At 44.9% G+C, this 14,287-nt stretch overlaps 1 protein-coding gene across 2 annotated transcripts in view; it reads right to left on the reverse strand.

Moving 5' to 3' along the window:
* xrra1 (X-ray radiation resistance associated 1) overlaps window positions 1–14,287 on the reverse strand; it is a 102,728-nt gene that overhangs the window by 14,825 nt on the left and 73,616 nt on the right. For both annotated transcript variants that reach the window (XM_072576728.1, XM_072576729.1), the window contains one exon: window positions 866–1,019. In XM_072576728.1, the coding sequence (XP_072432829.1) occupies window positions 866–1,019 (154 nt within the window). The remainder of the gene's footprint in view (window positions 1–865; window positions 1,020–14,287) is intronic.

A 14,287-nucleotide genomic window follows, 5' to 3' on the forward strand; every position in this document is an offset into this window, starting at 1 on the left:
TACAGAAGACCAAACCAGCCGGTTTCAAAACAGTTCCTACCCTACTGTTGTTAGAATACTGAATGGACTCACAAACTCTTAACATTTGCCTGTACCTGTGTTTTTGTTTTTGCTGCTGTTTACCTATTATTTACTATCAATGCTATTAACTCTGTGATCTGCCTGTATTGCTCACAAGATAAAGCTTTTCACTGTGCCTTGGTACACGTGACAATTAATTCAATTTTTTTTAGATTAGATTCCCTACAGTGTGGAAACAGGCCCTTCAGCCCAACCAGTCCACGCCAACCCTCTGAAGAGTAACCCACCCAGACCAATTTCCCTCTGACTAATGCCCCTAGCACCCTTTGGACAGTGGGAGGAAACTGGAGCACCCAGAGGAAACCCACGCAGACACATGGAGAATGTGCAAACTCCACAGACAGTCACCCGAGGCTGGAATTGAACCTGTGACCCTGGTGCTGTGAGGCACCAGTGCTAACCACTGAGCCACTGTGGAATGGGGAAGAGGGCCACTAGGAGTCAGTAGTATATCCGGATGTCAAGTCCTGGGGCATCTATTCCTGGAGGTTACATGCTCTCAATTTCAACATTTCCAAACTTCTGCCATTTCTTCCAACACTTGTATTACTGGAAGGATTCAATGAAATTTAAAATAACTTTTTTTTTAGAAAACCAATGATCTGATTTCCGACATTTCCTCACAGCAGTGGACAGGTGGTTCCTCATCAATTCCTGGAGATTCCAGGACAATTCCTAGAGGAGCTGGTAGCATCAGCCGACGCTCATAATGCAGAAGTATTGGACCTCTCTGAGATGATCGTGGGTGGGGGAGGAAGCTATGGATGGGAGTAGAATCTCTTACCAAGTGGTTCCACAAAGTCAGGGTCAGGATTTGCATCCAGAAGCTCTTCATAGCCTCTATATTTTTCAGGAAGATTAGATGTGAATGAGGATGCTTCAGTAAATGTTTCCTTCATACTCTCCAACCCTTCACTCTTCAGTGTCACACTGTCAACCTTTGGGAAATAAAAATCAGGACACAGAGATATTGGAACTCACAGGACTGCCATAGGTTCAGTGTTTCTTCAGGCTCTAGTGTAGGGTAAGGAGTGACAATGCGATAGGAAGAGAGCTCCAGCAAGATACAGTGAAAATACTATTGATTTCAGAGAAAACACAGTGTTAACACTAGTGTGCTCAAAAAAACACCGTGCCAACACAACTGAGGGTTACAGAGTACACAACACACTGAAGGGATAGACTAAGAAATTACAGGCCGGTCAGTTTAACCTCAGTGGAGGGCAAATTATTAGAAAGAATTCTGAGACAGAGAATATATATCACTTGGAGAAACATGGATTAATGAATGATAGCATGGGTTTGTTAAGGGAGGGTTGATTGAATGTTTTGAGGGAGTAACCAGGATTGTTGATGAGGATAATACTTTTGACATGGTGTACATGGACTTTAGCAAAGCTTTTGATAAAGTACCTCAGATTGGTCAAGAAAATATGAACTCATGGGATCCAAAGTTAAGTGGCACATTTGAATTTTGGCTCAGAAGCAGATACAGAGGGTGACAGTAGAGGAGTTCCTGTGGCTACAAGTCTGGCTCCTGTGGTTTCCACAAGGCTCACTGCTGGTGACCTTGCTAATTCTAATGTACGGATATGATCAGGATGTTTGCAGATGCACAAAAACTGTGGGGTGGTAAATTTGAAATTTGCATCACATGTAGACAGGGTGGCTAAGAAGGCATTTAGCACGCTTGTCTTCATTGCTCAGACCTTTTGAGTTTAGAAGTTAGGACGTAATGTTGCGGTTGTACAGGACACTGGTGAGGCCTCTTCTGGAAGACTGTGTCCAGTTCTGGTCACCCTTTTATAGGAAGGATATCATTAAACTGGAGAGGGTTCAGAAAAGACTTATCAGAATGTTGCCAGGAATGGAAGGTTTTAGTTATAAAAATAGGCTGGGATTTTTTAAAACTGGAGCGTAGGAGGTTGAGGGGTGTCCTTATAGAAGTTTATAAAATCATGAGGGGCATAGATAAGGTTTGACAAGTTAAAAACATGGGGCATATTTTTAAGGTGAGAGGAGAAAGATTTAAAAAAAAACACAGGCAATCTTTTTACACAGAGAATGGTTGGTTTGTGGAATGAACTTCCAGAGGAAGTGATGAACACAGGTATAGTTACAATGTTTAAAAGACATTTAGATAAGTACATGAATAGAAAATGTTTGGAGGGTTATGGGCCAAATACAGCCAGGTGGGACTAGTTTAGTTTGTGAACAGGGCCAGTGCATTGAGCATAGAAGTTGGGAATCATGTTGCAGCTGTACAGGACATTGGTTAGGCCACTTTTGGAATACAGCGTGCAATTCTGGGCTCCCTGCTATAGGAAGGATGTTAATTGGACAGGCAGGAGGCTGGAAGAACCTGGCAAGCCAGGCAGCATCAGGAGATGGAGAAGTTGACGTTTTGGGTATAATCCTTCTTCAGGACTGTGGGTGGGTGTAGGGGGAGCTGCAGATAAGGGAGTGGCGGGAACAGGGGTGGTGAAGTAGGGATAGGTGTATACAGGCAGAGGGTATGACTTGGTTGGTCAATGGAAGGAATGAATCCAGTTGGTAGCTGGGAGGAGTGAAACGGAGAGGGAGGGGAGAAGGGAAGAAAGGTTATTTGAAAGTGGAGAACTCAATATTGAGTCCTCCGGGCTGCAGGCCACCCAGGCGGAAGGTGAGGTGTTGGTTCATCATGGCAATGGAAGGGGCAAAGGATGGTCATGTTGGAAAGGGAATGGGAAGGGAATTAAAATGGGCAGTGACAGGGAGGTCCTGCGGACCCAACTGTGATGCTGAGCGAAATGTTCAGAGATTACATGCAGTCTCCCTGATGTAGAGAAGACCATATCGGGAGCACCTGATGCAGTAAACTAGGTTGGAAGTACTCGGATGCCGTCTGCACTGCTGTGCTCTTCCAGCACCACTCTCATCCAGAATCTGGTTTCCAGCATCTGCAGTCATTGTTTTTACCATGGTTGGTAAAAGTGGACAAGTCATCCTCTGTCTCACCTGGAAAGGTTTTTTGCGGACCTGGATGGCGGTGAGGGGGGTGGCGCACTGGCAGGTTTTGCATCTTTTCCAGTTACAGGGGAAGGTATCTGTGGGTTCAGGGGGTCAGTGGGGACAGTGGTGCAAACCAAGGACTGTTGAGGGGAACGGTCCTTGTGGAAGGTGGAGAGGGCTGGGGAGGGGAAGATGTTCTTAAGGGTAGGGTCTCAGAGTTGATGGAAGTGTTTAAGGATGGTGCATTGGAAGCGGAGACTGGTGGGGTGCTAGGTAAGGACAAGGGGCACTCTGTCTTTATAATGTTTGGAAGGGGTTGGGTTTAGAGCAGTAGAACAGGGAGTGGAGATGGTGTGATGGAGGGCTGTCTGGATGGAAATGCATGTTGTTCAAAATAGGTGGACATCTGGGAAGCTTGAGAGTGGAACGTCTTCTCGTGCGAGGAAATGTGGCGGAGGCAGAGGAATTGGGAGAAGGGAATAGAGTTCTTGCAGGATCCTGGGTGCAAGGAGGTGTAGTTCAGGTAGTAATGGGAGTCTGTGGATTTGTAGTAAACGTCTGTCTGGAGGTTGTCGCTGGAGGTGGAAATGGAGAGGTCAAGGTAGGGGAGAGAGGTGTCCTAGATGGACCAAGTGAATTTGAAGGTGAGGTGGAAGTTGTGGGTGAGGTCGATGTTGTCAAACCTGAAAGGGTTCAGAAAAGATTTATGAGGATGTTGCTAGGGTTGGAGGATTTGAGCGATAGGGAGAGGCTGAATAGGCTGGGGGTATTTTCCCTGTAGCATCGGAGGCTGAGAGGTGACCTTATACAGGTTTATAAAATCATAAGGAACATGTATAGGGTAAATAGACAAGCTCTTTTGCCCAAAGTGGGGGAGTCAATCTTGAGAGCATAGGTTTAGGGTGAGAAGGGAAATACTTAAAAGGGACCTATGGGGCAAATGTTTCATGCAGAGGGTGGTGTGTGCATGGAATGAGCTGCTAGCAGAAGTGGTGGAGGCTGGTACAATCACAACATTTAAAAGGTATGTGAATGGGTATATGAATAGGAAGGAAGGGTTTAGAGGGATATGGGCCAAAAGCTGGCAAATGGGACTAAGTTTATTTAGGATATCTGGTCAGCATGGACATGTTGGACCAAAGGGTCTGCTTCCATGCTGCATGTCTCTATCACTCTATGATTCTATGGTTGGTTGGACTGAAGGGTCTGCTCCATGCTGCATGTCTCTATCACTCTATGATTCTATGGTTGTTTGGACTGAAGGGTCTGCTTCCATGCTGCATGTCTCTATCACTCTATGATTCTATGGTTGTTTGGACTGAAGGGTCTGCTTCCATGCTGCATGTCTCTATCACTCTATGATTCTATGGTTGTTTGGACTGAAGTGTCTGCTTCCATGCTGCATGTCTCTATCACTCTATGATTCTATGGTTGTTTGGACTGAAGTGTCTGCTTCCATGCTGCATGTCTCTATCACTCTATGATTCTATGGTTGTTTGGACTGAAGTGTCTGCTTCCATGCTGCATGTCTCTATCACTCTATGATTCTATGGTTGGTTGGACTGAAGTGTCTGCTTCCATGCTGCATGTCTCTATCACTCTATGATTCTATGGTTGTTTGGACTGAAGTGTCTGCTCCATGCTGCATGTCTCTATCACTCTATGATTCTATGGTTGGTTGGACTGAAGTGTCTGCTTCCATGCTGCATGTCTCTATCACTCTATGATTCTAGGGTTGTTTGGACTGAAGTGTCTGCTTCCATGCTGCATGTCTCTATCACTCTATGATTCTATGGTTGGTTGGACTGAAGTGTCTGCTTCCATGCTGCATGTCTCTATCACTCTATGATTCTATGGTTGTTTGGACTGAAGTGTCTGCTTCCATGCTGCATGTCTCTATCACTCTATGATTCTATGGTTGGTTGGACTGAAGTGTCTGCTTCCATGCTGCATGTCTCTATCACTCTATGATTCTATGGTTGTTTGGACTGAAGTGTCTGCTTCCATGCTGCATGTCTCTATCACGCTATGATTCTATGGTTGTTTGGACTGAAGTGTCTGCTTCCATGCTGCATGTCTCTATCACTCTATGATTCTATGGTTGGTTGGACTGAAGGGTCTGCTCCATGCTGCATGTCTCTATCACTCTATGATTCTAGGGTTGTTTGGACTGAAGTGTCTGCTTCCATGCTGCATGTCTCTATCACTCTATGATTCTATGGTTGTTTGGACTGAAGTGTCTGCTCCATGCTGCATGTCTCTATCACTCTATGATTCTATGGTTGTTTGGACTGAAGTGTCTGCTCCGTGCTGCATGTCTCTATCACTCTATGATTCTATGGTTGGTTGGACTGAAGTGTCTGCTTCCATGCTGCATGTCTCTATCACGCTATGATTCTATGGTTGGTTGGACTGAAGTGTCTGCTTCCATGCTGCGTGTCTCTATCACTCTATGATTCTATGGTTGTTTGGACTGAAGTGTCTGCTTCCATGCTGCATGTCTCTATCACTCTATGATTCTATGGTTGTTTGGACTGAAGGGTCTGCTTCATGCTGCATGTCTCTATCACTCTATGATTCTATGGTTGGTTGGACTGAAGGGTCTGCTCCATGCTGCATGTCTCTATCACTCTATGATTCTATGGTTGGTTGGACTGAAGGGTCTGCTCCATGCTGCATGTCTCTATCACTCTATGATTCTATGGTTGGTTGGACTGAAGGGTCTGCTCCATGCTGCATGTCTCTATCACTCTATGATTCTATGGTTGGTTGGACTGAAGGGTCTGCTCCATGCTGCATGTCTCTATCACGCTATGATTCTATGGTTGGTTGGACTGAAGGGTCTGCTCCATGCTGCATGTCTCTATCACTCTATGATTCTATGGTTGGTTGGACTGAAGGGTCTGCTCCATGCTGCATGTCTCTATCACTCTATGATTCTATGGTTGGTTGGACTGAAGGGTCTGCTCCATGCTGCATGTCTCTATCACTCTATGATTCTATGGTTGGTTGGACTGAAGGGTCTGCTCCATGCTGCATGTCTCTATCACTCTATGATTCTATGGTTGGTTGGACTGAAGGGTCTGCTCCATGCTGCATGTCTCTATCACGCTATGATTCTATGGTTGTTTGGACTGAAGTGTCTGCTTCCATGCTGCATGTCTCTATCACTCTATGATTCTATGGTTGGTTGGACTGAAGTGTCTGCTCCGTGCTGCATGTCTCTATCACTCTATGATTCTATGGTTGTTTGGACTGAAGGGTCTGCTCCATGCTGCATGTCTCTATCACTCTATGATTCTATGGTTGGTTGGACTGAAGGGTCTGCTTCCATGCTGCATGTCTCTATCACTCTATGATTCTATGGTTGTTTGGACTGAAGTGTCTGCTCCATGCTGCATGTCTCTATCACTCTATGATTCTATGGTTGTTTGGACTGAAGTGTCTGCTCCGTGCTGCATGTCTCTATCACTCTATGATTCTATGGTTGTTTGGACTGAAGTGTCTGCTCCGTGCTGCATGTCTCTATCACTCTATGATTCTATGGTTGTTTGGACTGAAGTGTCTGCTTCCATGCTGCATGTCTCTATCACTCTATGATTCTATGGTTGTTTGGACTGAAGTGTCTGCTTCCATGCTGCATGTCTCTATCACTCTATGATTCTATGGTTGTTTGGACTGAAGTGTCTGCTTCCATGCTGCATGTCTCTATCACTCTATGATTCTATGGTTGTTTGGACTGAAGTGTCTGCTTCCATGCTGCATGTCTCTATCACTCTATGATTCTATGGTTGTTTGGACTGAAGGGTCTGCTCCGTGCTGCATGTCTCTATCACTCTATGATTCTATGGTTGTTTGGACTGAAGTGTCTGCTCCATGCTGCATGTCTCTATCACTCTATGATTCTATGGTTGGTTGGACTGAAGTGTCTGCTCCATGCTGCATGTCTCTATCACTCTATGATTCTATGGTTGTTTGGACTGAAGTGTCTGCTTCCATGCTGCATGTCTCTATCACTCTATGATTCTATGGTTGTTTGGACTGAAGTGTCTGCTTCCATGCTGCATGTCTCTATCACTCTATGATTCTATGGTTGTTTGGACTGAAGTGTCTGCTTCCATGCTGCATGTCTCTATCACTCTATGATTCTATGGTTGGTTGGACTGAAGTGTCTGCTCCACGCTGCATGTCTCTATCACGCTATGATTCTATGGTTGGTTGGACTGAAGGGTCTGCTCCATGCTGCATGTCTCTATCACTCTATGATTCTATGGTTGTTTGGACTGAAGTGTCTGCTTCCATGCTGCATGTCTCTATCACTCTATGATTCTATGGTTGGTTGGACTGAAGGGTCTGCTCCATGCTGCATGTCTCTATCACTCTATGATTCTAGGGTTGTTTGGACTGAAGTGTCTGCTTCCATGCTGCATGTCTCTATCACTCTATGATTCTATGGTTGTTTGGACTGAAGTGTCTGCTCCGTGCTGCATGTCTCTATCACTCTATGATTCTATGGTTGTTTGGACTGAAGTGTCTGCTCCGTGCTGCATGTCTCTATCACTCTATGATTCTATGGTTGGTTGGACTGAAGTGTCTGCTTCCATGCTGCATGTCTCTATCACGCTATGATTCTATGGTTGGTTGGACTGAAGTGTCTGCTTCCATGCTGCATGTCTCTATCACTCTATGATTCTATGGTTGTTTGGACTGAAGTGTCTGCTTCCATGCTGCATGTCTCTATCACTCTATGATTCTATGGTTGTTTGGACTGAAGGGTCTGCTTCAAGCTGCATGTCTCTATCACTCTATGATTCTATGGTTGGTTGGACTGAAGGGTCTGCTCCATGCTGCATGTCTCTATCACTCTATGATTCTATGGTTGGTTGGACTGAAGGGTCTGCTCCATGCTGCATGTCTCTATCACTCTATGATTCTATGGTTGGTTGGACTGAAGGGTCTGCTCCATGCTGCATGTCTCTATCACTCTATGATTCTATGGTTGTTTGGACTGAAGTGTCTGCTTCCATGCTGCATGTCTCTATCACTCTATGATTCTATGGTTGGTTGGACTGAAGTGTCTGCTCCGTGCTGCATGTCTCTATCACTCTATGATTCTATGGTTGTTTGGACTGAAGTGTCTGCTTCCATGCTGCATGTCTCTATCACTCTATGATTCTATGGTTGTTTGGACTGAAGTGTCTGCTTCCATGCTGCATGTCTCTATCACTCTATGATTCTATGGTTGGTTGGACTGAAGTGTCTGCTTCCATGCTGCATGTCTCTATCACTCTATGATTCTATGGTTGTTTGGACTGAAGTGTCTGCTTCCATGCTGCATGTCTCTATCACGCTATGATTCTATGGTTGGTTGGACTGAAGGGTCTGCTCCATGCTGCATGTCACTATCACTCTATGATTCTATGGTTGTTTGGACTGAAGTGTCTGCTTCCATGCTGCATGTCTCTATCACTCTATGATTCTATGGTTGGTTGGACTGAAGGGTCTGCTCCATGCTGCATGTCTCTATCACTCTATGATTCTAGGGTTGTTTGGACTGAAGTGTCTGCTTCCATGCTGCATGTCTCTATCACTCTATGATTCTATGGTTGTTTGGACTGAAGTGTCTGCTCCATGCTGCATGTCTCTATCACTCTATGATTCTATGGTTGTTTGGACTGAAGTGTCTGCTCCGTGCTGCATGTCTCTATCACTCTATGATTCTATGGTTGGTTGGACTGAAGTGTCTGCTTCCATGCTGCATGTCTCTATCACGCTATGATTCTATGGTTGGTTGGACTGAAGTGTCTGCTTCCATGCTGCATGTCTCTATCACTCTATGATTCTATGGTTGTTTGGACTGAAGGGTCTGCTTCCATGCTGCATGTCTCTATCACTCTATGATTCTATGGTTGTTTGGACTGAAGGGTCTGCTTCATGCTGCATGTCTCTATCACTCTATGATTCTATGGTTGGTTGGACTGAAGGGTCTGCTCCATGCTGCATGTCTCTATCACTCTATGATTCTATGGTTGGTTGGACTGAAGGGTCTGCTCCATGCTGCATGTCTCTATCACTCTATGATTCTATGGTTGGTTGGACTGAAGGGTCTGCTCCATGCTGCATGTCTCTATCACTCTATGATTCTATGGTTGGTTGGACTGAAGGGTCTGCTCCATGCTGCATGTCTCTATCACGCTATGATTCTATGGTTGGTTGGACTGAAGGGTCTGCTCCATGCTGCATGTCTCTATCACTCTATGATTCTATGGTTGGTTGGACTGAAGGGTCTGCTCCATGCTGCATGTCTCTATCACTCTATGATTCTATGGTTGGTTGGACTGAAGGGTCTGCTCCATGCTGCATGTCTCTATCACTCTATGATTCTATGGTTGGTTGGACTGAAGGGTCTGCTCCATGCTGCATGTCTCTATCACTCTATGATTCTATGGTTGGTTGGACTGAAGGGTCTGCTCCATGCTGCATGTCTCTATCACGCTATGATTCTATGGTTGTTTGGACTGAAGTGTCTGCTTCCATGCTGCATGTCTCTATCACTCTATGATTCTATGGTTGGTTGGACTGAAGTGTCTGCTCCGTGCTGCATGTCTCTATCACTCTATGATTCTATGGTTGTTTGGACTGAAGGGTCTGCTCCATGCTGCATGTCTCTATCACTCTATGATTCTATGGTTGGTTGGACTGAAGGGTCTGCTTCCATGCTGCATGTCTCTATCACTCTATGATTCTATGGTTGTTTGGACTGAAGTGTCTGCTCCATGCTGCATGTCTCTATCACTCTATGATTCTATGGTTGTTTGGACTGAAGTGTCTGCTCCGTGCTGCATGTCTCTATCACTCTATGATTCTATGGTTGTTTGGACTGAAGTGTCTGCTCCGTGCTGCATGTCTCTATCACTCTATGATTCTATGGTTGTTTGGACTGAAGTGTCTGCTTCCATGCTGCATGTCTCTATCACTCTATGATTCTATGGTTGTTTGGACTGAAGTGTCTGCTTCCATGCTGCATGTCTCTATCACTCTATGATTCTATGGTTGTTTGGACTGAAGTGTCTGCTTCCATGCTGCATGTCTCTATCACTCTATGATTCTATGGTTGTTTGGACTGAAGTGTCTGCTTCCATGCTGCATGTCTCTATCACTCTATGATTCTATGGTTGTTTGGACTGAAGGGTCTGCTCCGTGCTGCATGTCTCTATCACTCTATGATTCTATGGTTGTTTGGACTGAAGTGTCTGCTCCATGCTGCATGTCTCTATCACTCTATGATTCTATGGTTGGTTGGACTGAAGTGTCTGCTCCATGCTGCATGTCTCTATCACTCTATGATTCTATGGTTGTTTGGACTGAAGTGTCTGCTTCCATGCTGCATGTCTCTATCACTCTATGATTCTATGGTTGTTTGGACTGAAGTGTCTGCTTCCATGCTGCATGTCTCTATCACTCTATGATTCTATGGTTGTTTGGACTGAAGTGTCTGCTTCCATGCTGCATGTCTCTATCACTCTATGATTCTATGGTTGGTTGGACTGAAGTGTCTGCTCCACGCTGCATGTCTCTATCACGCTATGATTCTATGGTTGGTTGGACTGAAGGGTCTGCTCCATGCTGCATGTCTCTATCACTCTATGATTCTATGGTTGTTTGGACTGAAGTGTCTGCTTCCATGCTGCATGTCTCTATCACTCTATGATTCTATGGTTGGTTGGACTGAAGGGTCTGCTCCATGCTGCATGTCTCTATCACTCTATGATTCTAGGGTTGTTTGGACTGAAGTGTCTGCTTCCATGCTGCATGTCTCTATCACTCTATGATTCTATGGTTGTTTGGACTGAAGTGTCTGCTCCGTGCTGCATGTCTCTATCACTCTATGATTCTATGGTTGTTTGGACTGAAGTGTCTGCTCCGTGCTGCATGTCTCTATCACTCTATGATTCTATGGTTGGTTGGACTGAAGTGTCTGCTTCCATGCTGCATGTCTCTATCACGCTATGATTCTATGGTTGGTTGGACTGAAGTGTCTGCTTCCATGCTGCATGTCTCTATCACTCTATGATTCTATGGTTGTTTGGACTGAAGTGTCTGCTTCCATGCTGCATGTCTCTATCACTCTATGATTCTATGGTTGTTTGGACTGAAGGGTCTGCTTCAAGCTGCATGTCTCTATCACTCTATGATTCTATGGTTGGTTGGACTGAAGGGTCTGCTCCATGCTGCATGTCTCTATCACTCTATGATTCTATGGTTGGTTGGACTGAAGGGTCTGCTCCATGCTGCATGTCTCTATCACTCTATGATTCTATGGTTGGTTGGACTGAAGGGTCTGCTCCATGCTGCATGTCTCTATCACTCTATGATTCTATGGTTGTTTGGACTGAAGTGTCTGCTTCCATGCTGCATGTCTCTATCACTCTATGATTCTATGGTTGGTTGGACTGAAGTGTCTGCTCCGTGCTGCATGTCTCTATCACTCTATGATTCTATGGTTGTTTGGACTGAAGGGTCTGCTCCATGCTGCATGTCTCTATCACTCTATGATTCTATGGTTGTTTGGACTGAAGTGTCTGCTCCGTGCTGCATGTCTCTATCACTCTATGATTCTATGGTTGTTTGGACTGAAGGGTCTGCTCCATGCTGCATGTCTCTATCACTCTATGATTCTATGGTTGGTTGGACTGAAGGGTCTGCTTCCATGCTGCATGTCTCTATCACTCTATGATTCTATGGTTGTTTGGACTGAAGTGTCTGCTCCATGCTGCATGTCTCTATCACTCTATGATTCTATGGTTGTTTGGACTGAAGTGTCTGCTCCGTGCTGCATGTCTCTATCACTCTATGATTCTATGGTTGGTTGGACTGAAGGGTCTGCTCCATGCTGCATGTCTCTATCACTCTATGATTCTATGGTTGGTTGGACTGAAGGGTCTGCTTCAAGCTGCATGTCTCTATCACTCTATGATTCTATGGTTGGTTGGACTGAAGGGTCTGCTCCATGCTGCATGTCTCTATCACTCTATGATTCTATGGTTGGTTGGACTGAAGGGTCTGCTCCATGCTGCATGTCTCTATCAAGCTATGATTCTATGGTTGTTTGGACTGAAGTGTCTGCTTCCATGCTGCATGTCTCTATCACTCTATGATTCTATGGTTGTTTGGACTGAAGGGTCTGCTTCCATGCTGCATGTCTCTATCACTCTATGATTCTATGGTTGTTTGGACTGAAGGGTCTGCTTCCATGCTGCATGTCTCTATCACTCTATGATTCTATGGTTGGTTGGACTGAAGTGTCTGCTTCATGCTGCATGTCTCTATCACTCTATGATTCTATGGTTGGTTGGACTGAAGGGTCTGCTCCATGCTGCATGTCTCTATCACTCTATGATTCTATGGTTGTTTGGACTGAAGTGTCTGCTCCATGCTGCATGTCTCTATCACTCTATGATTCTATGGTTGTTTGGACTGAAGTGTCTGCTTCCATGCTGCATGTCTCTATCACTCTATGATTCTATGGTTGTTTGGACTGAAGTGTCTGCTCCGTGCTGCATGTCTCTATCACTCTATGATTCTATGGTTGTTTGGACTGAAGTGTCTGCTCCGTGCTGCATGTCTCTATCACTCTATGATTCTATGGTTGTTTGGACTGAAGTGTCTGCTCCATGCTGCATGTCTCTATCACTCTATGATTCTATGGTTGTTTGGACTGAAGGGTCTGCTTCCATGCTGCATGTCTCTATCACTCTATGATTCTATGGTTGTTTGGACTGAAGTGTCTGCTTCCATGCTGCATGTCTCTATCACTCTATGATTCTATGGTTGTTTGGACTGAAGTGTCTGCTTCCATGCTGCATGTCTCTATCACTCTATGATTCTATGGTTGTTTGGACTGAAGTGTCTGCTTCCATGCTGCATGTCTCTATCACTCTATGATTCTATGGTTGGTTGGACTGAAGGGTCTGCTCCATGCTGCATGTCTCTATCACTCAATGATTCTATGGTTGGTTGGACTGAAGTGTCTGCTCCATGCTGCATGTCTCTATCACTCTATGATTCTATGGTTGGTTGGACTGAAGGGTCTGCTGCATGCTGCATGTCTCTATCACTCTATGATTCTATGGTTGTTTGGACTGAAGTGTCTGCTCCATGCTGCATGTCTCTATCACTCTATGATTCTATGGTTGGTTGGACTGAAGTGTCTGCTCCATGCTGCATGTCTCTATCACTCTGTGATTCTATGGTTGTTTGGACTGAAGTGTCTGCTCCATGCTGCATGTCTCTATCACTCTATGATTCTATGGTTGTTTGGACTGAAGTGTCTGCTCCATGCTGCATGTCTCTATCACTCTATGGTTCTATGGTTGGTTGGACTGAAGTGTCTGCTCCATGCTGCATGTCTCTATCACTCTATGATTCTATGGTTGGTTGGACTGAAGGGTCTGCTCCGTGCTGTTTCACTCTGTAAATAATGAGGAGGAATAGCCACAACCTGCAGGAGAATATGAATAGACTGTTCAGATGTGTAGAATAGTGACAAATGGAAGTTAACTGGAAATGTGTTAGCGGGTTTTGAGAAGATTTGTAGCTCAGGTTGAGGTTCTGATGTAGGTTTGCTCACTGAGCTGGAAGGTTCATTTTCAGACATTTCGTCACCATACTAGGAAACATCCTCAGTGAGCCTCTGGACAAAGCACTGCCGATGATTCCTGCTTTCTATTTATATGTTTGGGTTTCTTTGGGTTGGTAATGTCATTTCCTGTGGTGATGTCATTTCCTGTTCTTTTTCTCAGGGAGTGATAAATCGGGATCAAGTCAATGTGTTTGTTGATAGAGTTCCGGTTGGAATGCTTCTAGGAATTCTCGTGCGTGTCTCTGTTTGGCTTGTCCTAGGGCGGATGTGTTGTCCCAGTTGAAGTGGTGTCCTTTGCAGCATTAGAAACAGTGAAAGACAACCAACTCACAGAAGAAACACAGCAAACTATCAGACAGGTAGTCACACCAACATTAAGCAGAAAAAAGGAAGGAAACACGCTCTATACACAAGAAAGGAAAGCACTAGAAACACTAAAAAAAAGATAAAAACATTGTTATCCTACCTGCAGACAAAGGATGCTTGACAGTCATTTTAAACCAAAGAGACTACATTGAAAAAGCGAATGCACTACTTGCAGATACCAACACTTATCGACAGGTGGTGGTGATA

This window comes from Chiloscyllium punctatum, chromosome 9, assembly GCF_047496795.1.
Source record: "Chiloscyllium punctatum isolate Juve2018m chromosome 9, sChiPun1.3, whole genome shotgun sequence".
Lineage (NCBI taxonomy): Eukaryota > Metazoa > Chordata > Chondrichthyes > Orectolobiformes > Hemiscylliidae > Chiloscyllium > Chiloscyllium punctatum.